The 22,877-nt window shown below is 37.2% G+C and overlaps 2 protein-coding genes across 4 annotated transcripts; one reads left to right on the top strand and one right to left on the bottom strand.

Moving 5' to 3' along the window:
- Positions 1-787: 787 nt before the first annotated feature.
- DRP3A (dynamin-related protein 3A) lies at positions 788-10,551 on the top strand. The gene is made up of 20 exons (XM_008239018.2): positions 788-1,479; positions 2,113-2,395; positions 2,484-2,512; positions 2,624-2,725; positions 3,195-3,263; positions 3,352-3,411; positions 3,687-3,800; positions 4,098-4,146; positions 4,295-4,404; positions 5,176-5,268; positions 5,450-5,542; positions 5,632-5,769; positions 6,437-6,550; positions 6,924-7,022; positions 7,908-7,962; positions 8,186-8,334; positions 8,454-8,600; positions 9,137-9,189; positions 9,315-9,414; positions 9,924-10,551. Exons 1-20 carry the CDS (start codon positions 1,096-1,098, stop codon positions 10,194-10,196), a joined length of 2,514 nt encoding a protein of 837 aa, XP_008237240.2. The 5' UTR covers positions 788-1,095; the 3' UTR covers positions 10,197-10,551.
- Positions 10,552-11,920: 1,369 nt separating this feature from the next.
- Positions 11,921-19,220, bottom strand: LOC103335986 (GATA transcription factor 19-like). Of its 3 annotated transcripts, none has more exons than XM_008239021.3 (11): positions 18,864-19,220; positions 17,552-17,638; positions 17,325-17,458; positions 15,633-15,734; positions 15,326-15,440; positions 15,043-15,102; positions 13,929-13,997; positions 13,306-13,374; positions 12,921-13,001; positions 12,299-12,367; positions 11,921-12,212 (listed from the first exon to the last, which is right to left on the bottom strand). In XM_008239021.3, the coding sequence occupies exons 1-11, from the start codon at positions 19,122-19,124 to the stop codon at positions 12,183-12,185; spliced, it is 1,077 nt and encodes a 358-aa protein (XP_008237243.2). In that variant the 5' UTR covers positions 19,125-19,220; the 3' UTR covers positions 11,921-12,182. The 3 variants fall into 3 exon arrangements, with proteins under 3 accessions (XP_008237243.2, XP_008237242.1, XP_008237241.2); XM_008239020.3 differs by having other exon boundaries at positions 11,921-12,190; positions 15,326-15,431; positions 18,864-19,218; XM_008239019.3 differs by having other exon boundaries at positions 11,921-12,190; positions 18,864-19,218.
- Positions 19,221-22,877: the final 3,657 nt, after the last annotated feature.

Genomic DNA, 22,877 nt, shown 5'->3' on the forward strand with positions numbered 1-22,877 from the left:
CATCCCTCCTCACAACTAGCTTCCTCCTTCCCCCACCCCGAGCTCCCGTTTGTTAAAAAAGTACTCTTCAAACCAAACAAATTTGAGTGTTTCATTTGGCAAATATATAAATTTATTTATAAAAAAAAAGGATTCTTCAAGCTTGCATATTGCAATGAATCTCAGTTTTAATAAATTCACCGAGACAATACCACCAGCACTTAGAAATCATTGCCGTTCAAAACAATTACGAGGCATCTCCACCCATTTAGGATTAGGTTGCCGTCTTTATATTCTTGCTAAAATGGCACATTCATGGAAGAGGGAGAGAGTTTTTTTTAGACCTTTCCTATTGAGAGGAGCGTTATAGCATACTAAACTCACACACACAACACGGATGATAGGATTCGAACTCAGGACCTTGCCTTGAGGGAGAGAGTTATCAAAGAGGTGGGATGGCTACTAGGTTTTATTTTTTAAAATTTTATTCAAACTTAACACTGTTAAATTGAATTGAATTAAATGGATGAGTGTAAAACGTTTAAAAGTGAAGTGTCAAATCTTAAATTGTTAAATTATTGGAATAGCTTAGATGTTGCGAGAATACGGATAAATGCACTATTTGTAAATGTAAAGGGTTGGATCCCATGATTGGAGTTAAAATTTTATAAAGAGCTTTTAATATAGCTTTTATATAATTTTAATTAAATTTTAACTAAAAAATAAAGAGCATAATACTAGATACTCTTACCCATTCAAATGACCACTCCTCTATATGAATGAAGGCCTTTTTTTAATTTTTAATTTTTTTTCGAAAGGAATGCGTTGGTTGGAAATGAAAAATGTCTTTGTTTAACCAGCCATTTAGGGGTCATTTTCTCAAGGAAAGACCCCAAATGCAGTGCGATCGAAATTATGATTATTGGAAAAATTAAATAAATTCTCCTTCTCTCGTTACCTCTAGACTCTCTTTCAAGGAAAAGACTATACAGTTCAAAACTTAAGGCTCGTCCAGTCACATGAAAATCAAATCAAACTCTCTGTCTCTCTGTCTCTAAGAAATTTCCAAAACCCTAGAGCTTCACCTTCCAGTTCTCTGCAAGATCCAATCCAACCATGGCTGACGAGCCCTCAGTGGCACCACCCCAACACGGTTCTTCTTCTCCTTCACCCTCAGCTTCGCCCCTCGGCAACTCCGTGATCCCGATAGTGAACAAGCTGCAAGACATCTTCGCCCAGCTCGGTTCCCAATCCACCATCGAACTCCCTCAGGTCGCCGTCGTCGGCAGCCAGAGTAGCGGCAAATCGAGCGTTCTCGAGGCCTTAGTCGGCCGTGACTTCTTGCCGCGTGGTTCCGAAATTTGCACGCGCCGACCACTCGTGCTCCAGCTCTTGCAGACTAAGCGCAATCCCGACGGCACTGACGAGGAGTATGGCGAGTTCCTGCACGTTCCTGGGAGGCGCTTCCACGATTTCTCCGAGATTCGGAGGGAAATTCAGGTATTGTCCTTTTTTATGTTTGGTTCTTGGGAAAGTGCGGGAAGTTATGCATTATGATCTGAATTTGGATATTGTAAGAAATGACTTCATTTGGTTAAATGTATTAGCTTCTTAGGGACAGTAGACAAATTTAAATACTTGAGACATGGAAAGAGAAGCTTTTTTCCGTATAATATAGAGTTAGTATGCAGATGTTATTCAGATGAGATTCATTTGGTTGCAAAGTAAGTGCGTTCTGAACATAATCTGTTCAGTAAATGTTCGCGGTGAGGAGTTTAAGCTATTACTATTCAGTAGTTCACACAATTGGAAATTTAAAATTGAAGTCTTTATCAGAACCTTTGCTTCCTTTTCTGACTCCCACCCTTACTTTCATTTTGCCTTCTGCCATCAAAATTCTATGTCAAATATTTTATACTTTATTGTAAAATTCAGTTCAAGGTTTGAACTCTCTCTCATTTGCTTCTAGACAACCAAGTGTGGTGATAAAATTGAATTTATGCGTTCATTTCTCTTATTTAATTTTCCTTATGTTCTCTCGTCAAAATCAGAGTACAATAAATTGGAGAGTATGCCAATGTTTTCATGTATACATTCATTCCTCTGCTTCTTAATAAATTCCAATTGATATAGCTGGAGACAGAGAGAGAAGCAGGGGGGAATAAAGGCGTCACAGACAAGCAGATACGTTTGAAGATTTTTTCACCTAATGTTCTTGATATCACTCTGGTAGATTTACCTGGTATAACCAAGGTTCCTGTTGGTGACCAACCCTCTGATATAGAAGCACGAATCAGGACTATGATCATGTCTTACATCAAAGTTCCGAGCTGCTTAATTCTCGCTGTTACAGCAGCAAATTCTGACTTAGCAAACTCAGATGCTCTTCAGATTGCAGGAAATGCTGATCCTGATGGTAGATTTTCACTTCTGCTGTTAGTGTTCCTGGTTAAATTTGTAATTTATATTTATCTCACTAGCGCGAGCCAATTTCCTATTGACAGGTCTGCGAACCATTGGAGTAATCACAAAGGTGTGAATTTTTTTGGACCTGGATTTCTCTTAAGGTTTTAATTCATTGAGAAGTGTGCAAGATGTGTATTTTATGCTGATAGCCTTTTGGCCTGTGTTTTAATGACCTCAGTTGGATATAATGGATAGAGGTACTGATGCTCGTAATCTTTTGCTTGGAAAAGTGATTCCCTTGCGACTTGGTTATATAGGTGTTGTGAATCGTAGTCAGGAGGTAATCTATCTCAAACTCTTTGGAAGATTTTTTATCCTCTGCTGTATGTGAGATGATGGTCATAAGCTTAAATTGTACTTTACTGCTGTGGAAGATAAATATAATTTTGTTGAAGATTTACACTTCTTTGACTGCTCTGCTACTTTTGTTCCTTTCAAAATCACGCATAATAATTATTTTAATTTTCTGTTGCCTTTTCTTACCAAATATGCATTGTTAATGCCAATCAGCTAATAATGGAAAGATGTTTTTATTTCGTTTTCATTGTCTTGAATTTTATACAAGTCTGCTTTTTAATGTTTCTTGGTCCAATAAAAGTATGTGCCTGTTTTTGTCACGAGTCAAACCCCCATCCAATTCACATTATTTGCATGCATATCTAATAGTGTTTTGTTTGGTGGATGTTGCATAGAATTGTATCTTTTTGAAAGTTTTCTGATAAGGCTGTTTATTGTTATTCTTGGAACAGGATATTACGATGAACCGGAGTATTAAGGATGCACTTGTGGCCGAGGAAAAGTTTTTCCGCAGCCGGCCAGTATATTTACTTTTCCTTGAATTACTATACATCACTTGGCATGGATTAACAACTCTTTAGGTATAAATTTTCTTATGATTTTGTATAGGTATATAATGGTCTAGCTGATCGCTGTGGCATCCCTCAGTTGGCAAAGAAGTTGAACCAGGTATAACATTTGATGAAATAAGTCCCAAATGCTGTGAACTCTTACAAAATTGGCTCATGTTTGCAACTGTTACACTATTGCATACACACAGTTGCCTCTCATCTCAGTGGCCCTAAATGCTGTTCTTTTTACACAAACACACACATACATATTCATTTGAATTCCGCTTAGAGTATTGTGATTGGCATTTTCTTGGTAATTTGGGCTCATCAGTGTGAAAGTGGTTAAATTAATCCAGATAACCAATGAAGTTAACCCCTATAATTCATTTACAGATTCTGGTGCAACATATTAAGGCAGTACTTCCGGGGCTCAAATCACGCATAAGCTCTGCACTAGTTTCTGTTGCCAAGGAGCACGCCAGTTATGGAGAAATCACAGAATCAAAGGTTTGCTTATGTGCAGTGAAAACTGTCGTGATCTATATGGATGATCTTATTGGACAGTCATGCAACATTTAAATTCTGTCATGCAATCTTCTATGCTATATATTGATGTGATAATATGCAATGTGAATGAACTTACACAACTGGTGTTGCTTTAATCCATGCCTTCACAAGAGTTGGAAACTTTTTTTTTTTTTAACTCTTGAATGCAAACAATGACCAATTTAAGTTCTGGTTGTCATTTTCCCTGGATTTGTTTATGTTTATCTAAATATTTATCTTAATATTTGTTGCCAATAGGCGGGCCAGGGGGCTCTTCTCCTCAACATTCTTTCAAAGTACTCTGAAGGTGAATATGGGTTTACCTGCTTTCTGTCCTCTTTGGCTGTCCTGATGAATGTTATAACTCATTGCGTTTACCTTGTATGTCTCTGTATCATACTATCATGTACATGTTTAAGCTGATTTATTGTATCCGAAATTTCTTTTGAAAACAGCATTTTCTACAATGGTTGAGGGGAAAAATGAAGAAATGTCAACATCTGAGCTTTCTGGTGGAGCGCGAATTCACTATATTTTTCAGAATATCTTTGTGAAAAGTTTAGAGGTTTGAATTCTGTGATACCTATTGCACTTTATCTGGCTGAGAGTTTATATGGTCGAATTTCTGTGACATTTTCTCATATGTGGAATAGTATACAAAATAACATCTATGCCTTACTTTTGCTTATTATCGAATAAATTTGAATTGTATTGTTCTATCTTAAGCATGATTTTTATGCCTTCATTTTCTCTGAAAGATTACAGTATAATATATTGTAATTTCAGTCATCTCACTTACAAAATAGCTGTTCTACCCTTTAATTTATGTGCCATTATAGTTTAATGGCTCATTTGACGGTTGAGAACACTGCAGATTGCAATATAAAAATCTTACTACTACTCTTTCTCACTTTTTTTCTTCTTTTTTTTCTCTACGTAGACACAGGTGTGACTGTTGCATGTTACATTGATATATGGGTGCTTTAGAGTTCAGAATAATACAAATTTATTCTTTTTGTTTTTTGTTTTTGTTTTTTTTTTTGTTTTTGTTTTTTTGTTTCTAGCAATTTAAGTGGTTCTGCATGCATAAAGGGTAGATCAATTGTTAAACCGTTTCAGTATAAGCTCCTTTATGACCTTTGTACTTTATTACACGTGTCAGACATCAGTCCTGTTTGTAGAGAGTATCTAATGATGAGGTGTAGAAGCTAAATGACTGGGTTATTCTGTCTTCTGTGTCCCTCAGCCTATGGTGTTTTGTGGTTTGATTTGTAGAAACTATATACGTTTAGTAGTCCTTTGTCATCATTAAATGATATAATTTGATTTGATGTAGGAGGTGGATCCGTGCGAGGACCTTACAGATGATGACATTCGAACTGCCATTCAAAATGCCACTGGTCCTAAATCTGCGTTGTTTGTACCAGAAGTAGGCCTTATTACACTTACGGCTTTCTTTTGTTATATTCTTTTACTTCTGATTTAGTTTCAGATTGTTTTCTTTTACATTAACATGCCATTTCTTTTCATAATTTTTTCAATCAAGAGGTTAGTCATCTGGATTTTGTCCTTTACTGGAGAGAATATGATTTTAACTTTCATGCATATAGGTGCCTTTTGAAAATCTTGTCAGAAGACAAATAGCTCGTTTGTTAGATCCAAGCCTTCAGTGTGCCAGGTTCATATATGACGAGTTGATGAAGGTAGGAAAATTCGCACTTGTATTTTTCTTTGTTTTCGTGTTATCTCATATTCCTAATTCATTTTCCAAACAATATTGTCCGCTGTGCAGATTAGCCATCGCTGCCTAGTAAATGAATTGCAGCGATTCCCTGTTCTGAGAAAGCGGATGGATGAAGTCATAGGGAACTTCTTGCGAGAAGGCCTTGAACCCTCTGAGACAATGATTGGACACATTATTGAGATGGAGGTATGATGGTTATGATACTTATATTGCTGGTGCATTATGTGAACGAAAAGATAAATAATTTCATAAACCTACATATTCTACGAACTATGAAAATCAGTGGAATCTTTCCAATGGCTTTTATTGTTGGTGTCACTGGGTCTACTCTTTATTCTATTCTGAAAGCTCTAGTTGAGAATTCTACTTTTTTTGGCCTCTCTGAGCCTTTCTTTATTTCCTTATTAAATTTTTCTAAGACGCATCTTTGATCTTATTTGTTATCATCCATTGAAGAATTTATGTTCTACTATTCGGCCTGAGTTGGGAATGATGTTGGCCACTGCCTATATTTTGTCTTGTGCATTGGGCCAGCTTTGGTATGTGGCTTCCTTATGTTTTCAGTTGTAACTGGCCTTGCCTGCTGTATTATTGTCACTGGGTGTGTGTACAGTCATGCAATTGGTTGGCATTGGTGTTTATAATTTGATTTTAGTAATAATATTCATTTGGGTCTAAATTAGAATGTGAGCAACCCTGTCGCATAATATTTCAGTGATGCTATTTTCATATTTGCTAGAAGAAGATTGTTTATATCGTATGTTTGATGAACTCCGCTGCTTTAATATGGCTATGAACTGTAGTCACTCTATGAACATGTATATTTGTGTCTTATTATAATTAAATTTTGCAGATGGACTACATAAATACTTCACACGCAAATTTTATTGGTGGAAGTAAGGCTGTTGAGAATGCATTGCAACAGGTGAAGTCCTCTCGGATACCCCTGCCTCTTTCCAGGCAAAAGGTATTTGGATTCAGTGGTATTAAAGGTCATTATTAAGTGATGTATGAATTGTTCATCGCAATTGGCCAGTCAAATTAATTTCTTACGTCTTTTTTGTTGTTTTTTTTATAAATTTGTATTTTTGGGAGTTTTACTAAAACACCCAAAATGGAGGTTGAAATTATAAAAAAACCCAACACCCAAAACACTTTATAAACACACCCAAAACTCATCATTACACACACTCAAAACTCATTTATAAACACACCCAAAAAGTTGACTTTGGAGTTGATTTTGGGTGTGTTTCTATGCTTAAATAGTGCTTGGGTTTTTTTATAAATACATGTCTAGGATTGGGTTTATTTATAAATTTGTATTTTTTTAAATCAATTAGGACGGTGTAGATTCTGATAAAGCACCACCATCTGAAAGAAGTTTGAAATCTAGAGCAATTCTTGCCAGACAAGTAAATGGAATTGTGCCTCCTGACCAGGTAACGGAAAATTCTCTCTCCTGTGGTTCATTATATTTCCCAAGAAACTCAGAGAAAATGCTACAATTTGTTATTATTAATCACTATCGGTGTTCTCAAAGATGTTAGCCAGGCTCGCCTTAAGGCTCTATTCAAGGCAGGGCACAATCAACATGCCTCTGAAAAGTGCAACTCCTGAAATTTCTAAGCCTTTTTAGCGAAGCTAACACATCTTTCCTTTAGGTTTACCCATAACAAACAAGGTTTTTGCAGTGCTGGGCTTTTAAACAGATACAAGAAAAGTTTTAAAACCCAATTATGTCTCTCTCCCTGAGATTGAACTCTAAACTGAAAAACAGCAGTTCACATCTCTAACTCATAAAACACCACTATGTTGTTCTGGCCTTTTTCACTTTAGTATACCTTTACCATAAGGTTACGCAACATATGCTCTGGAGTTAGAACATATTTTCAATAAAACTTATCTTGAGTTTGACCAAAAAAATAAAACAAATATCAAGTCCACTAAATAAAGAAATACCACTGATATTGATAGATTTATTTTGTTATGTAAGCCTCCAAATCTTAAAATTCTTACTACAAAACTAGAGTTCTCACAACTTTTTCCCTTGGCTGTAATTGACAATACGTTTGGGAATGTCATAAAATTACATTGGGGGGGGTTGATTTTCCACTATTGATTAATATTTACACGTTTATATTTTATATTTTATGTGTGAATTATTATAATTCCAAGTCCTAAAAGGATAATGCCTTGACATCTTGAGGATTCCACCTTGCCTTGCAAGAGCCAAATGCCTCACATTATGCCTTCTCCATTGAAAACGCTGGTCACTATTTAAGCTAGTCTAATTGTATCAATGCATTTGTTTGGTTGATTGACAGGGTGTCCGACCTGTGGTAGACAGTGAAAAAGTTGCATCTTCTGGGAGTATATTAGGTAAAAAGAGCTTTCATTTTTAAAATTTTCTTATGTATACCGACATATTGACACTAAAAAATTGAGTTCAACAGTATCAATATGGTTTTATTTTTTCCTGGTGGGATGGTAGGGTCTTGTGCATGTGCATTTTGTATGTATAAATGCATGATTTCATGTAGAAACTTGCAAGGAATGTTGGAATTTAATGTATTTTACTTTGTCACCTTTTGCAATTGATTAGGAGGCGCAACTGGTTCAAGTTGGGGGATTTCATCAATTTTTGGTGGGAGTGATAACCGCACACCTGCTAAAGAGAATTTAATAAACAAGTCATATAACGAACCTATTCACAACGTCGAACAAGCTGTCTCCATGATCCATTTAAGAGAGGTATTTTCTAGTTTTCATTATTGACTTTTCGGCCATGGGATTTTATCTGATAATTCTACTTTCTTTGATTATTTTTCTCTCTCTGGTTTCACCCTGACTTGTGTATGATTTCCTTTTAGCCCCCAACTATCTTGCGGCCCACAGAGAACCACTCAGAGCAGGAGACAATTGAAATTGCAGTCACAAAACTCCTATTAAGATCATACTATGACATTGTTAGGAAGAATATAGAGGATTCTGTTCCAAAAGCAATAATGCACTTCTTGGTAATATTGACCTTCCTGGATGCACCCAGTTATTTCTGTTTACTTTCGCACTTTGCTTCCTTTCTTGTCCTTGTTACTTTTCTTCCAGTGTGTTCTTTGTCATATTTTTAGGACGTTATGATTCCAAAGTATTGTGTTAAACTAGGACCTCTGAGGTTCAAGTGGCAGAAATGGTTTTCTATTTAGGGTGGAATACTAAATTTGTACAATGATGAAACTTCAACTATTCTCTCAACCTCTTAAATCTGAAAGCTTCCTCCATCACCACCACAAAGTTCATATGGAGCCTTGTAAAAATAAGAAAATTAGAGCATCATTAGTTGTCACGTGGTCCTTGCATATTCTTCTATCATTCTTATTGTATGGAAGTATATTTAGTTTATGCTTTCTTTTAGGTAACAGTTTTATGTAATATCTTCCCAATGTTGATATTGTTATACTCATTATTATGTTGTGGGATAGATATGTTGCTAAAATGAGCTCTAAGCATTTCATAGTCTTTAGTAACTATTTGTTTGTCATCAACATGTACTCAGGTAAATCATACAAAGCGCGAGCTGCACAACGTCTTCATTAAAAAGCTTTACCGGTAACAAAAAATTGTCTTGTCAGTTGTCAATTTTACACATTGCTGTGTACATTTGATCTTGTTTACTAGTTTTCCTGTATTGACTGTTGATTGTGCTATTGTTTGGTTTTTATGATCCCAAACAGAGAGAACCTGTTTGAAGAGATGCTGCAGGAACCTGATGAAGTGGCAATGAAAAGAAAGCGCACCCGGGAAACCCTCCGAGTTCTGCAACAGGCTTTCCGGGTAGGTTTTTTTTCTTCTAAATTCTTAGGGTTCAGAGTTTTAAGGGCTTGCGTAGTTTATACACAGGTAATTGGCATGCACAGATTATCCCAATTCATGTGGCAAATGAAAGTTAAATATGGTCAAAACAGTATTTGATTCTAGATTTATACTTCTGCAGTGTTATAATCGATAAGCAGCTGAGTATATTTGACACTTGTAATTCAAAACAAAATATGTATGAAAATGTGTGGTCGCTGTATCTGTAGGCTCTAAACTTACACTATTTGCAATTACTGCTTTTTCTGCTGTTTTACTCAATTGGAAGGTTGTGGTTTGATAGATGGCTAGTCAGTTTGGCTTGTGTTGTGGCTGGAGTTTGATATGTTTCATTTCTGGTTTTTAGATCTGGGATTGTACAATTTTGAACTCTTTGTCTCTTCTTTTTAAAAGAAAAAGAATACTGCTTTCATTATGCAGTGGGAAATCCTCAGTTTAATACTTGTGATTACCGTTTTCTTTGTTGGTAGACATTGGATGAACTGCCTTTGGAAGCAGAAACAGTGGAAAAGGGTTACAGTTTGGGTGCTGATCCAACGGGGTTGCCAAAGATCCATGGATTACCAACGTCGTCGATGTATAATACAAGCAGTTCAAATGATTCCTACTCAGCTTCACCTAAGAATCCAAAGCCCAGAAAGTCATCTCACTCTGGGGAGCTTCACTCACCATTTTACGCTAATGCAGATTCTAATGGAAGCGGACGCATGTACATGCCTGGTCTCTATCCATCGGTTGATTAATAAACCATTCGAGTAGCTGCGAGTCTTTTAAAATAGTGTCAAAGCATTATATTCATTTGATTCCGCTGTCCCAACTCTGGAGGTGATTGGAAGTCCACCATCTGTAGTCTGATTGTTGGGGAGTTAGTATTTTGTTCCAACTGATTTGTGCAAATCGGGTATCCGGCATTGCTTTTTTGTCTGCGCATTTATCGTCTCCTTTTATACAGAGTATAGGCTGATAATTGTATTTTTTTCTACTAGGCCCCAAGAATAACAGGGAGCCTCCGCTTATACCTTTCTTACCTAATTTTTGTCAGAATCAGATGGTTTCTAAGATATGCATATATATCTCCATTTTTTTTTTCTTTTTTCATTTGAGATTGTTTTGACCTTAGTAATGAAATTATGTGGGTTGCCATTTGGTAATGAAATTATGTGGCTTAACAAGGGCATGTTTTGGTCTTTCCGAAGCGCTTGTTTTTTCATTAGATTGGTAAGTGACTTTTTTTGTTTTTCCTATACAAGCAATATTCTGGGAGGGGGAATTGATCCTAGGACCTCGGGTGGAGTAAATAACAACTTGAGCTTTTAATGGTTAAGAGACTCGATAACATTAGAAAAAAAGAATTGAGAGGATTTGGCTAACGTTTTAAACCTGTAAAATTTCCAATTATAAATCTTTTAAATAGAACTTTTATTTCTGAACTTCAAATTTATTGAGAGACAATTCAGGCTGAAAAAAAGGTTTGTACCATAGATTTAGAGTCTAATTTTCATGTTACCAAATACCCGTGCCCACCCTGTTTTTCCTCCTTAGTTTTGTGACGTGTTGAGCACCACTTAACAACAATTTTTAACTTTGTTAACACTCTTCAGCCCATTTATTTTTATAAAAATAATTAAAAAAAATATTAAAATACACGATTTACACACACATTCTTGCTTCTTCATCTTCTACCTTGCGTATCATCAGACCCAACTCCTACGTCTTTGCTTCATATATATATTTTAATGAAGAGGATGGGTAGAAGATGAAGAGGCAAGAACGCGTTTGTGTCAAACTTGTATTTTAATATTTTTTAAAATTATTTTAATAAAAACAAATGGGCTTAAGAGAGTTCAGTGTTAAAATGTTATTTATTTATTTATTATTTTTTATAGAGGAGTTTAAATGTTATTAAGTGATGTGCCACGTGTCACTACATCAAGGAGGAAAAAGGGTGGGCACAAGGGATTTGATAACATGAAAATTGGACTCACATTGAAGAATTTTCCCATTATAGTCTAGGCACAGCTAATATATTAAAGCATAATTTTTTACACAATGTAAAAATACAATTCTCTCTGCAAATAATTTTCTTTCGGGTTCTTTGCTAATCACTTTCTTCGACAATTCCTTTGGTTTTCGATTATGTAGCATTCTTGTACCGCCCATTATGCAAGTCTTGACTTCCAATTAGTCTTCTTAATCACCTATGAGAGTTAAATAATTTGTTAAGCTACCTAATGCCTTGGTTTGAAAGAGCCGAGTTAAGAGCTGTTTGGCCCGCATATTGTTTTTCCCCTTGATTTCGGTTTTCTAATTGAAGAGATTCTTTTTTCATTTGCCGATATTGATACAAAAGGAAAGCTTTTTTTCATTTACAAGGGCCGATTCGCTACTACGTAAATGGCAGGCAATCACATTTTCTGGCACAATCCTACTACAGTTATTCACAAAGGGCAAAGGGGTAGAAAGTTGAGAGAGCAAAACCAGAAACTTATTCACATTATATAACTGAGCTCCAAAATGATCTAGCTAGTTGTTACATACACATGGGATTTCTGTGTAAGGTTTGTGTTAAAAAACATTAACCAGGGCATGAAAATCCAAAGTTAGTCGGAGGGCCACCAGCATTGCACCTTCATTCTGGCCAACAAGAAACCATGCGCACTAGCGTCCCGTAGTCAGTATGTATATGTCAAGTTCCTGGCCAGTGAGTCTCGATGTTGCAATCATAAAAATCAACCACCTGTAGGATTGTATTCATAAAACTTGTAGCACAGCATTTAAGGTTAAACCCATCTGAAGCATAGGGCTAGTCAGCCATATGTGATGTCAAGCTGCTAAAGATCGATACCTGCTCATCAAAGTTTGCAGGAATCTCAAATTCTGTCCCCGAGGCATTGCAAAATTCATCCAGATTCTCCTGCAGGTCGTGATGTGTAAATAAGACAAATTGAGTCCAAGTAGGATAATTACAACTCTACATTACATTCTGATGTACGTTAAGTAGTAATTACTAGTTAAAACACATTTTAAGCTTTGATTTACATCAGCCAAGATTATTTATGAACAAAAGAAAATACAGGAGACCTCTTGATAAAATGAGACTTACTTTAGGAAGATGTAACTACTACCTACATTTAAACATGCTGGCTTACCCAACTATATGTACTGTACAATTACATGCTTCGTCAGATCCAATTTATTTTTAGTGCGGTTCAGCATTGAGTAATAAATTACTAGTCTATTTGTGCAAATACTTACCCATTAAATAAACACCACTACCTACATATAATGTGTCAAATATCTTGGAACAGAACATTACCATAGCATGTAATGTTGACAGGAGTGATTCAGAGGTTGTCAACACATAAGGCATGAAACGAAAACTTCCCAAAACTATGGAACGGAATCTTAGCTCAAGAATACAGGGCCAAGTTCCAACTACTTGGTTTAGGTGAACCTTGAAATAGTACCTGCTCATCAAAGTTGACAGTTGAATTCTCCATTTGGATGGATATGTGATTAGTAGCAGCTTCAGCTGTTTCCAGCATATCCTGCACATCAGATGACTGAAACTGATTACAATTTAATTTGGAATAACTTGGAAAGAACTATTGTTTATGATTTCATGGGATATCACACAAAAGGACCCACTCTTCAAAACTAAGCAATAAAACTCCATTGGTCCACATACAGATATCAAAATATTGTAGTTATCAATCTTAAAGAACTCTTCTTCTCGTTCATTTATTTAAAGATGAGCAATGGAAACATTGGAAACCAAATAGATATCAGTGTCAAATATTAATTATTATAATCGATGTAAAATTAGTTTAGTTATATGGAAAGAAGTGCTACCTCGTCACCCAGCCTCAGAAGAGGGTTTTCAGTATCCAATGCAATAGGCTTACTCTCCTCTGGGCTTCCCTGACCAGACAAAAATACTAAGTATTGTCAAGTTCTGCGACAACACAACATATCATTGTTCAGAAGGATCTAGAATATGCAGCAAGTATGTTCCATGTGGAACCAATCGCATAAGTTTCCACCAAACACAAAGAGAAAGTAGAATCCATTTACTCAAACAAGAAATAAACCCTCACGTTATGTACAATGATTAAGCTAAATTGGCCCCAGTGAAAAGCAAATAAAATTATATTTTCACATTCGGACAAGTAGAAGCAATGTACTTAAAAGAAAAATAAAAAACACAAACAAACTACAAAGAATAAGCTAAATTGCACATGCCGATAAACAAATAAACTAAATTTGCACATTCTCGCAGGTACAAGAATTCTCAATTCTGTCGCCTTTTGATGAGAAGACCTCTAGAAGATTCTTCAAGAGCACAACAATAGGCAAAGAAACTATGCAAAATGTTGAAATCAATACGCACATTTGGCATCTCAAATATCAGAAAACTTACAATTGACTAATTAGTTCTAATTAACATTCATAATAACCATGCTAAGAAATCATACCTCTTCATCCGGGTCTAGCTGCGCATTTTCTGGTTTTAACATCAAAGGTTTAAAGTCAGCTGCAGTTTCCTTAAGATCACATGGACACCATCAGAATCGATACTCCAAATTAGATTATGTCAGAAGAAAGTATTAAAATGTGACTTTACAAGAATAAGAAGGGTACAAAGAATTGGCATGTACAAGAGTAGAGGCAAAAAGTGACCATCAGTGAAATCAGATTTATGATTACTACATTGACTAATCTTCCAAGATAGTACATGACCCTAAATTAGTATTGCTCCCAATTAGAAATACAGATGATTGTTATTTGCTCAAAGTCTGTCACATGGACTTGGGAATGGGTGTGGGCAGTGTTTGAAACGCGAGGCTGAGGCATGAGTGGAGGTGAGGCTGCTATGAAACACCTCAGGTATCCCTGTGTTTAGCAGCAGGTCAGGAAAGCCTAAGCCTCGTTGAAGAAGGGCAGAAGCCTTATGCCCTAGATGTGCTTTATATGCACTATATCTGATAAGGCACATCCCTCTTAACACCTTAGTTCTTGTTTTTTAATTTTTTTTAATTTTTAAAATCTGTGAGATAAAACCGCGCCGTTTTGTCTGTTAAGTTCACAACTTTAAGAACCCAAGTCGGGGCACCGTTTTCCTGGGAGCTTTTAAGTGATATTCCACCCGATAGAACTCCAAAATAGGAAAGCAAAGACAAAGAAAACCTAAACCATGCCTCTCTTTGGACAGCTCTAACACTCACAACCAGTGCCTCTGACACAAGACTCTCTTCAGTCAAGTTAAAGAAGGTAACAGCCCCAGTTGAATGTTATATCTTTTCGGATTGATTACCAAGCTTGAATAACGATTAATACCCTTCTTAACTCTTTTTATATTTTTTTAATCATAATAACTCGAGTTCCGAAAGGCTTACGCCCCAATGCCTCCCTCAAGCCTCAAGCCTCAAGCCGCACCTTACAAGGCATAAATGTCTCATGTGTCCAGGTGTCAGAAACACCTGCTTCCATGGACTTTCCATTATCTTAATTGTCTGGTAGCCAAACCAATGCACATGCATATAATTTCAACATAATTTTCTAATTGGACCAGCTGTAGAGGCAACATACCAGCTCATTTTGGTCAAAATGGATGGGCCTCCCTGCTTTTGTAAGATCTCTCAAAGTTCCCTTCAGATCAACAGAATGATGAGAAGAGGGTAAGAAAATCAAAGAACAAATAAAGTTGTCAAATTGCTTATGTCAGACAAGAACTTAGAGAGCAAAGTTTGAACTCGATCATGCTATATCACTGCCAATGCATCATTGTTTTAACAAGTTTGAGCACCAACTGAAGGCATGCATACATGCATTTTATCATAGATGGTTACTAACCAAAACAGGCACCACCTACCTTGTTAGCCCACATGAGACCACAAGCATTACAAAGAGATCTTGGACCAGCTGGCCCCCGACGCATTGCTGGGGTAGACTTTTCACTAATTCCACAATGCTGACAGCTACGTAAACTTAAAAATTTCAGAAGACCAGAAATGGAAGAAGCAGCATGTCAGCATCAACATGTGTACTATTAAAAACCAGCAATAAAACAGCAATGATCCTTACAACAAAGTGGGAAAGGAAAGAAAGAATAAATAAATAATAATCCTACTGAAAGTTCATAATGTCTATACTGAAGAACAGCTAACTTTCAAACTCACACAGATTCTGGACAAGAAGTGCCATCACTTGAATCGCAGTTTCCAGAAGCAATTTTAGAATTGTCCTTCAATGACGCAAACTGTCCATTCTTGCGATACATCCTACAAAACAAGTAAAAGTATTGAGAGAAAAATTAGTAAATAGTACTGAATTCAAGGATAACTTCATCTTTTTGTTTCCATTATACATTGCATAAATCAATGTTTGTTATTAAATGTTGAAAAGTTAAAAATTCGTGGAATGCACACAAAACAAACACATACATATGTGAATTATGGTAGAAAAACAATTGTATAATCATAAAGTAGGGCAAAATCCAAGAATTTCACAATCCTGTTTGTCTGGGGTATGTGTGAGTGAGAGGAACGGAGAAAGAACCACAACCACATCCAGTTATTGCATTATTCTGATTACCATTATGGAACGGCAATTCAAGTAGCTTTCCAACTTCTATTTTGACAATAATTACCTCATTGAAACTTCAAAGGAAATACTATAAAAGGTTAAAAGGCGTTTAAATAATTTTAAGTTGCATAAAATTTCACACCCCCAAAACCACCTTACAGGTTGACAGCAATTTATAAACTACTTCCATCCTTTTGTGTAAGTCTAACTTCCTTTTTACTAACTATCTACCCATTTGCTTAGTTTATACAAGTCGATGCACACACACCTTGGTCATCAATCAGTGTTAACCAAGCTGCAAATATCACTGGATGTGGCACTAATAAATGGATTATATTTATTGATAAAAGACCAAATACAACCTTAATATGGCAATGAAGGTAGTGGTAACACTCCTATAACGATTTGTTAATACAAAAATAGTTTTACATCTGCGGGTGTGTGTTTGTGTGGAGGTAGTGGTAACACTCTGATTTCGAAGGTCAATATTTTCTGCTGGAAGGAGTAGTCATTATTATGTTTCATGGGATAGACTCTCTTGCAAAAACATAATGATTCTGATACATTTACAATGTTGCTACTGAAAGAGCTACAATGTTGCTTCAAAGTGAACCTTTTCACTACCAAGCTGCCAGAGCACATATAAGTTGTTGGGTACTATTATCTCATGATCAAGTGCATCTTCAAATTAGAAACTATAAAGTTCAGAAATTTGAACTGGAAGAACCAAGCTAGGCCACCAAAAGAGCTAAGCCCACATCCTAAACAGGTAATGCACCGACACAATGGCAATCACCAAATTCTGTTAACTTCAAAAGTGCAGGTTACTAAACTAAAGCTAAATCACCTCCACAACAAACAAGAACAACCAAATAGCTCCACATGCAGAAAATCCATATAATTTCTTCTTCTTTTTTCCTCAGACATAATATCATTTATTTCTCAACCAAACAAGTTGTAGACATGACCAGTAGGAGGAAAGGCCTGTATTTTATGATCCAATCATTCACCCAGAACTCTAAGAGGCCTTATCACTCAGGGGAAGAAAATCACTGATTGTTGTGTAATGCATGAAAAGAGAAAAGACTACTTCCTAAACCCATTTTTTGTCATGAAATACTAGAACATGGGTTCACAGCCGTATTGTTCCAACCATAGTTTTGGAGAACCATTTCTGAGTAACCACCAGAATCTTTCAACAAGGAGCTGCATGCAATCACTATAACATCCAGAGAAATAATCAACACCATGCAATATGACGAAAGTTATCAAGACAGGTTTCATACCTCTGAGCAACCTCTTTTCGACAAGTGTATCGAATTTTCTTTTCAAAGCATCTCTCTTTCCGTTTTTCACGGAACCTAACAAGAGATGCAGTTCTTCGTGAAAGTTTTGAATTTCGTGAGATGTCGCCTATACCCTAGAGTGTAATTTTGAAAAGGCATCAACAATTAGAGAAATATTAACCCCAGTGTGGGGGAAAACAAGAGCAAGTTGATTTATACAGGAATACCCCGCTATTGCTTTCTAGCAGAGACTCAGAACTGGGGAAAATGCTGGACATATCACGCCCTCCCAATAGCAAAAGCACTGCTTGCACCTGTAATTAATATTCCAGAAAATAAGGCATTATTACCCCAAAAGAAACCAAGCAGCAGATTTATACAGGGTGAAGTATAGGCACTAAAGCTTGCACCATGTTTAAACCATTCATCTGTGCAACTCACATATGAATAGCCAAAAAGCAGAGAAGTCAATCACTATGCAACTTTCCCATTTTTGTGAGAAAGAAAAATGCAAGTCAACAGCAAATGTATTTTTACAGATCCAATTAACAGGTTGCCTTTGGAAAGAACTTATCTTCTTTTACCAATTATTAGAGTAATTCGGATATGTATGCTATAGTGATTAGAAGACAGAAACACCATTTTCGACCTTTTTTTAGGTCCCCTAAAGATGGTATCTTGCTCAGGGATTAATCCATCAAAATGGCCACGTCAAAGACTACAGTCCCAAACATAATTAAATAGTACAGTAATTTTTTATTATATATCTTTTGGTTAGGCCTCTAATATTCTCTATCATTACTTAACCATTGACCTTCTGGCATAATAACAATTTTAAACTCATTCCTTTAGCCAGCTGTTTGGCCAGGATAGTATCACCCAGGTCCTAAACTTGGGAATGAATTCTCAAGTTTTCCGATTGAAAAAAATAAACAAGAACCATATCATCACATCTAAATGATTAAATGGAGCACCTTATTGCGCAATGTAACTTGCACAGAAGAAACAGCCTTTTGGTAATGCTTCCAAGTTCCAACAGGTACATATGAAAACAAGAAAGAAAGGAATTGCTGATAATTTCCAGAACTATAACGTGGACTGATCTAGCTGAAAGGGCTTAAATCTACTCATTTATTTCCCATAACTGATGGGCAACTAATTTCTATGATACTGGGACACTAGTATTAAACTACAATTTGAGAATGAACTCAAAAGAGACCAAAATTATTGAATCATCAACGGATTTCAAACTTGTCTAACCTGCTATGGAAAATTATGTTGCTATCCAAGACTAAGTTTTGCACCAGAAGGGAAGTCCTCACGAGTCTGCCTCTAATTAGCTATTGTTGCTAGCTAGTATGTTATTTATTCGACAAAAGAGTTCTACAAGCAAATATATACATTCAAGAAAAGAGAGAGAGATTCCTTTTGTTTTTCAATTTATAATCCTTGATTTTCCTCATGTTTCCCGGGAACCAAACAGAGAGAAACGAACCAAACGGACTCAAAATGAAATTAGCAGAAAGACGGAAAGCCAACCTTATCGGGAGTAACCGCGGGAAAAACGTGGACCTCGCCCTCGAAGGCGATGGTGAGCTCACTGGTCCGAGAAGGCAGAGCCGAATTGCAGCGACTCATAGTTACTCCAGAACTCCTCCGAGCTTGGTCCCCTCCATTCATGGCCGCTTTAGCACCACCTCCTTCGTCATAGTCCCCTTCCAACTCTGCCGGTATATGCACCAGTTGATCTTCCCCCTCGTAAGCCCTCGCTTGCAGTAGCTGAGCGTTCACCATCTCCATTTCTAAAGCATCACTCTTCTTCGCTCAGTTCTTTTTTCTGCAAAGTTTCTTGCTTTGCCAAAGAGAAATAGATTGAACGCTTTTGACCAAGATTTGACTCCGAATTTAAACGTTAAGACCCTAGATAAACGTGTTTAGAAAGTCATATTCACCATGACGCAAAAATGGTAAAAAGAAGAAAAACATTTACTTTCCAACTCTATAGATCCGACTCAATTTAGCAGTAGGAGTAGACACGGTCTAGATTGTATCGGTTTTTACTCTAAAATTGTCCTCTGAATTAATTTCAATAAAACTGTTTAGTTTGGGTTCGTTCCGCCAATTTGGGCGATCCGTAAACCCTTTGGACATAAGCCCAATTCTTTTTTCTTTTACATTATCTCCTCTTTGTTAGTCCATTTGCAACACAAATTTTCATTTTCTAGCGTATCATACTATTCTAAAATTCAAAATGCTATAAAACTTCAAAGTTCAATAACTAATAGAAGTACACTTCAAATTCAACATCCTTATTTAGTTATTATCCAATGAAAGGACTACAAAATAAAATGAATTAAAAACAAAAATACAAGTAGACGGTCTAGTTCGGTTTAGGCAATTTTGCAAAAGTTCCAAACCAAACCATTATAATTAGGTTCAATTGTAAAACTATTTAAATTTTTCCTTGGTCAAAACCAAACTAAACCGACCAATATGATTTGAATTGACTGGGAGAACTTCGAAAAAAAAAAAAAAAACATTCATCACTTTCTTCGCATAGAACTTGCTCTTGCAGTAGCAATATGGACAACGTGGCTTCACGAAGTATTTGCAATAGGTATCCTACATTTCTCCTTGCTAAGCATAAGATGAGCTTTTGATGAAAGATAATCAATCCCCACCAAACTGGTAGCTAGTAACATAAGAGTACCTTATTATTTTTTTATTTTTTTGGGTATTAGTTTTACGGGAATAACACTATAGAGTGTTCTATTTGATGGAATATCTACAAAAGATGGATGAGTTATCACAACTGGCCATCAAGGATTTTGATATATGCATGTGTATGCATATGTATCTATACATACGTATTCTCGTATAGAAAGCCTTAACATTAGCACTGTACGAGAGAGAGACCCCAATCTTCTTAAGTACAAAATAGTCCCATTGTTACACATTCCTCTCATCATGGACAAAATAGAGCCTTAGCATTAGCCCTGTACCTCTTCAAGGATATTTTAGAATCCACAATTGTCTCAATCTAGCCATCACAAGCATGAGATTTCACGTATGAAATAATTTATGCATATTCTCTTGCCTGATTTTCATCCTAAGCTTTTCGTCCCATCAAGAATATAAGGAAAAGCATGCCAAAGCTATAGACATCATTCTTTTCTTAAATGTAAACAGAAACCTTGTATGAAGGATCAAGGTATCTTCTATTTTCGATGTCTTGTTGATTTCTTTGACTGTACTGTTGGAGTTTATTTAATGAAGTTTATCTTTGATAAAATTAAAAAAAAAAAAAAATCAAGGTACCCAAATGTTCCTTTCACAAGTCTTCATCGCCATGCGATTGCATAGGACGAATGGTTTTGGAGAGTGAGAAGTTGCAGAGTTTGGGAATAAAGTCATGGTCCAAGATATACATCTGGGTGTGAGATCCCTATTAATGATGAGCTTGGGAAAGGCAGTATGGAGATATGTAAGTGCATTTGCAAGCTGCTTTGCAGTACGGACTTTTGTTTTCCATGGTAGCGATTCATTAGCACTGAAACCTTATGATGGTTGACAACTCCGTTTATTGCATATTTATGCACCAGAGGTTGCCCAAGAATTTCAAAACATTCTTATGGTTGCTCATTTGCATTGATACGATAATGTCACAATTCGACAGGGACCTAGCTTCATCTCCTGTACCCGCAAAACGATAATCCATCAGTCATCTAGAACACCCTTGTACATATTGTAACCTAATTCAACTGAAAAATGTTGTATGATGCAAGAAGGGTCGAAGTTGGTGGTTACCCTCATGAGCTCTATAGAAGAGTAACTACGAATAGGTTCTGATTTTCCATAACAAGAAGCAATGAGATCCTTTAATAAGATACTCCCGTTATTCAAGAATGATCTATCTCTTTCCTCCCTTCTCAAACAAGTAAGGATTGTGAACCTTGTTGACACCACGTTCTTCCTCATCACAGAAGGTGATGGGGGCCCAGACTAATTTTTGCGTCTTAGGTAGGCGTCCGTATTCAGTGCTGAAGACCTGGTTCACATAGGAAGAATGGAGATGAAGTTCCAGCCATGGTAGGACCACCACTGATGGTGGAGATCATGTTGATCTGCCTTTGGTGAGGGTTAGGTGGGGGTGGGAGGTTGTGCACATATTTATCCAGCTTCTCTTCACGAATAAGTCATTCAATGATGTTGCGCAAGGCAACACAAGATTTGGTATCATGGCCACTGAATTGATGAAAGTGACAAAAGACACCTGTGTTTGGCATAGGCTTGTTGGACGGTCTCCGGGGGGGAGGCTTCACCACCAAACCTAGGCTTGGGTGTGAAAAGGAGTGGGGCACGATCACTTGTCTTGGGAGGGTTGTTTCCTGGACTGGTGATGGTGGTTGCCATACTGCTTGAAGATAGTCTAGTATAGCTATCCTTCTTTTTGAGGTGCTTTGGGCACCACGGGTACTTGGTGTTTGGGCGAATGTTGAGGTGGGTACAGGCGGTGGAGGATCACCAAAGGTGCTGCATGCAGAGGTGGTTGAGCCATGCTTGGAATTGAAGTACTCACTATCACATCCGGCGCTGGGCCCCTTCTCTGCCCTCACTTTGTTTATAGGAGCTCACGAGCAATTTCCACCAATCCTGGGATTGCTCTAGCCCAACTCGCTTAACTAATTTTATAACTAGTAAACTCCCAAAAGCCTCGTACTAGATGGAGATGGGCATGTACATATAAGGCACATCACCCTCTCCTTTGGTCAATGTGGGATGTTACACCTTGGCGTGAACTTATTAGCTCAAGATATATGTTCTCTTATGGACCATCGGAAGTTGGACTCGCAAAGGCCACTCTTGAAAGCACCAAGGCAATGCGATCTTTAATCTCGGGCAACGAGTATTTGTGGCTGAAGCGGGTTGCATACTCCTTATGGGGTTCATCATCACCGCCAAGCATGTACAAGTCGTCTGCCGAGTGATGATCACTGGATCATGAAATAGTCTAGGAAGGTCTACTTCACTATCAAATGAGTTAATGGTGCGGGGTTCAGCCTGTAGAACCAATTCAAGACCGCAATGCTGAGGGTGGAAGGGAAGAGGAGGCACATGCCTTTGTCACTAAGGCCTTGGCATCCGAGGGTAAACTGGAAGGAGTGGATATGGGTGAAAGGATCCTCCGTGCCAGTGTAGAAGGCGATACAGAGTGGCTTAATGTCCTTCTCCTTGTGGTAATTGAGGATACGTTCGATAAGGGCCCAAGTCATGGCTTCGCCTAGAAGGGCGATGGTTGCGGTCTTGCTCACTTTCCAGACGCCAAACCTTCTCAAAGAGAAGCCTCATGGCGGGTCGGTATGATGGAGGGTCTCGAATGCAAGGCCTGGGTGTGGATTGGCAGAGGCTGAGTAAGGTTCCCAATCTTCTAACGCTTTGGTGTGATAATTTTCCCAGTCTTATGAATGATCATTTTCCCAGTTATCCGAGTCCCCGCACCTTCTCCAGTGTATGTGGGTAGGCTTTGGTGGGGGGCATGGGTGTGTCACCCTT

This window comes from Prunus mume, linkage group LG6 (genome assembly GCF_029339155.1).
Source record: "Prunus mume cultivar Tortuosa linkage group LG6, ASM2933915v1, whole genome shotgun sequence".
Classification (NCBI taxonomy): Eukaryota; Viridiplantae; Streptophyta; class Magnoliopsida; order Rosales; family Rosaceae; genus Prunus; species Prunus mume.

Excerpts from the sequence above, each read along its gene's own strand:
- DRP3A (XM_008239018.2), top strand. The coding sequence starts at position 1,096 with ATGGCTGACGAGCCCTCAGTGGCACCACCCCAACACGGTTCTTCTTCT. Across the intron at positions 2,396-2,483 it reads AGGAAATGCTGATCCTGATG|GTCTGCGAACCATTGGAGTA; the intron begins GTAGATTTTCAC and ends TCCTATTGACAG. Across the intron at positions 2,726-3,194 it reads TTGTGAATCGTAGTCAGGAG|GATATTACGATGAACCGGAG; the intron begins GTAATCTATCTC and ends TTCTTGGAACAG.
- LOC103335986 (XM_008239019.3), bottom strand. The coding sequence starts at position 19,124 with ATGGAGATGGTGAACGCTCAGCTACTGCAAGCGAGGGCTTACGAGGGG. Across the intron at positions 17,459-17,551 it reads TGCTAGAAAGCAATAGCGGG|GGTATAGGCGACATCTCACG; the intron begins GTATTCCTGTAT and ends ATTACACTCTAG. Across the intron at positions 13,375-13,928 it reads AGCTAGACCCGGATGAAGAG|GGAAGCCCAGAGGAGAGTAA; the intron begins GTATGATTTCTT and ends TTGTCTGGTCAG.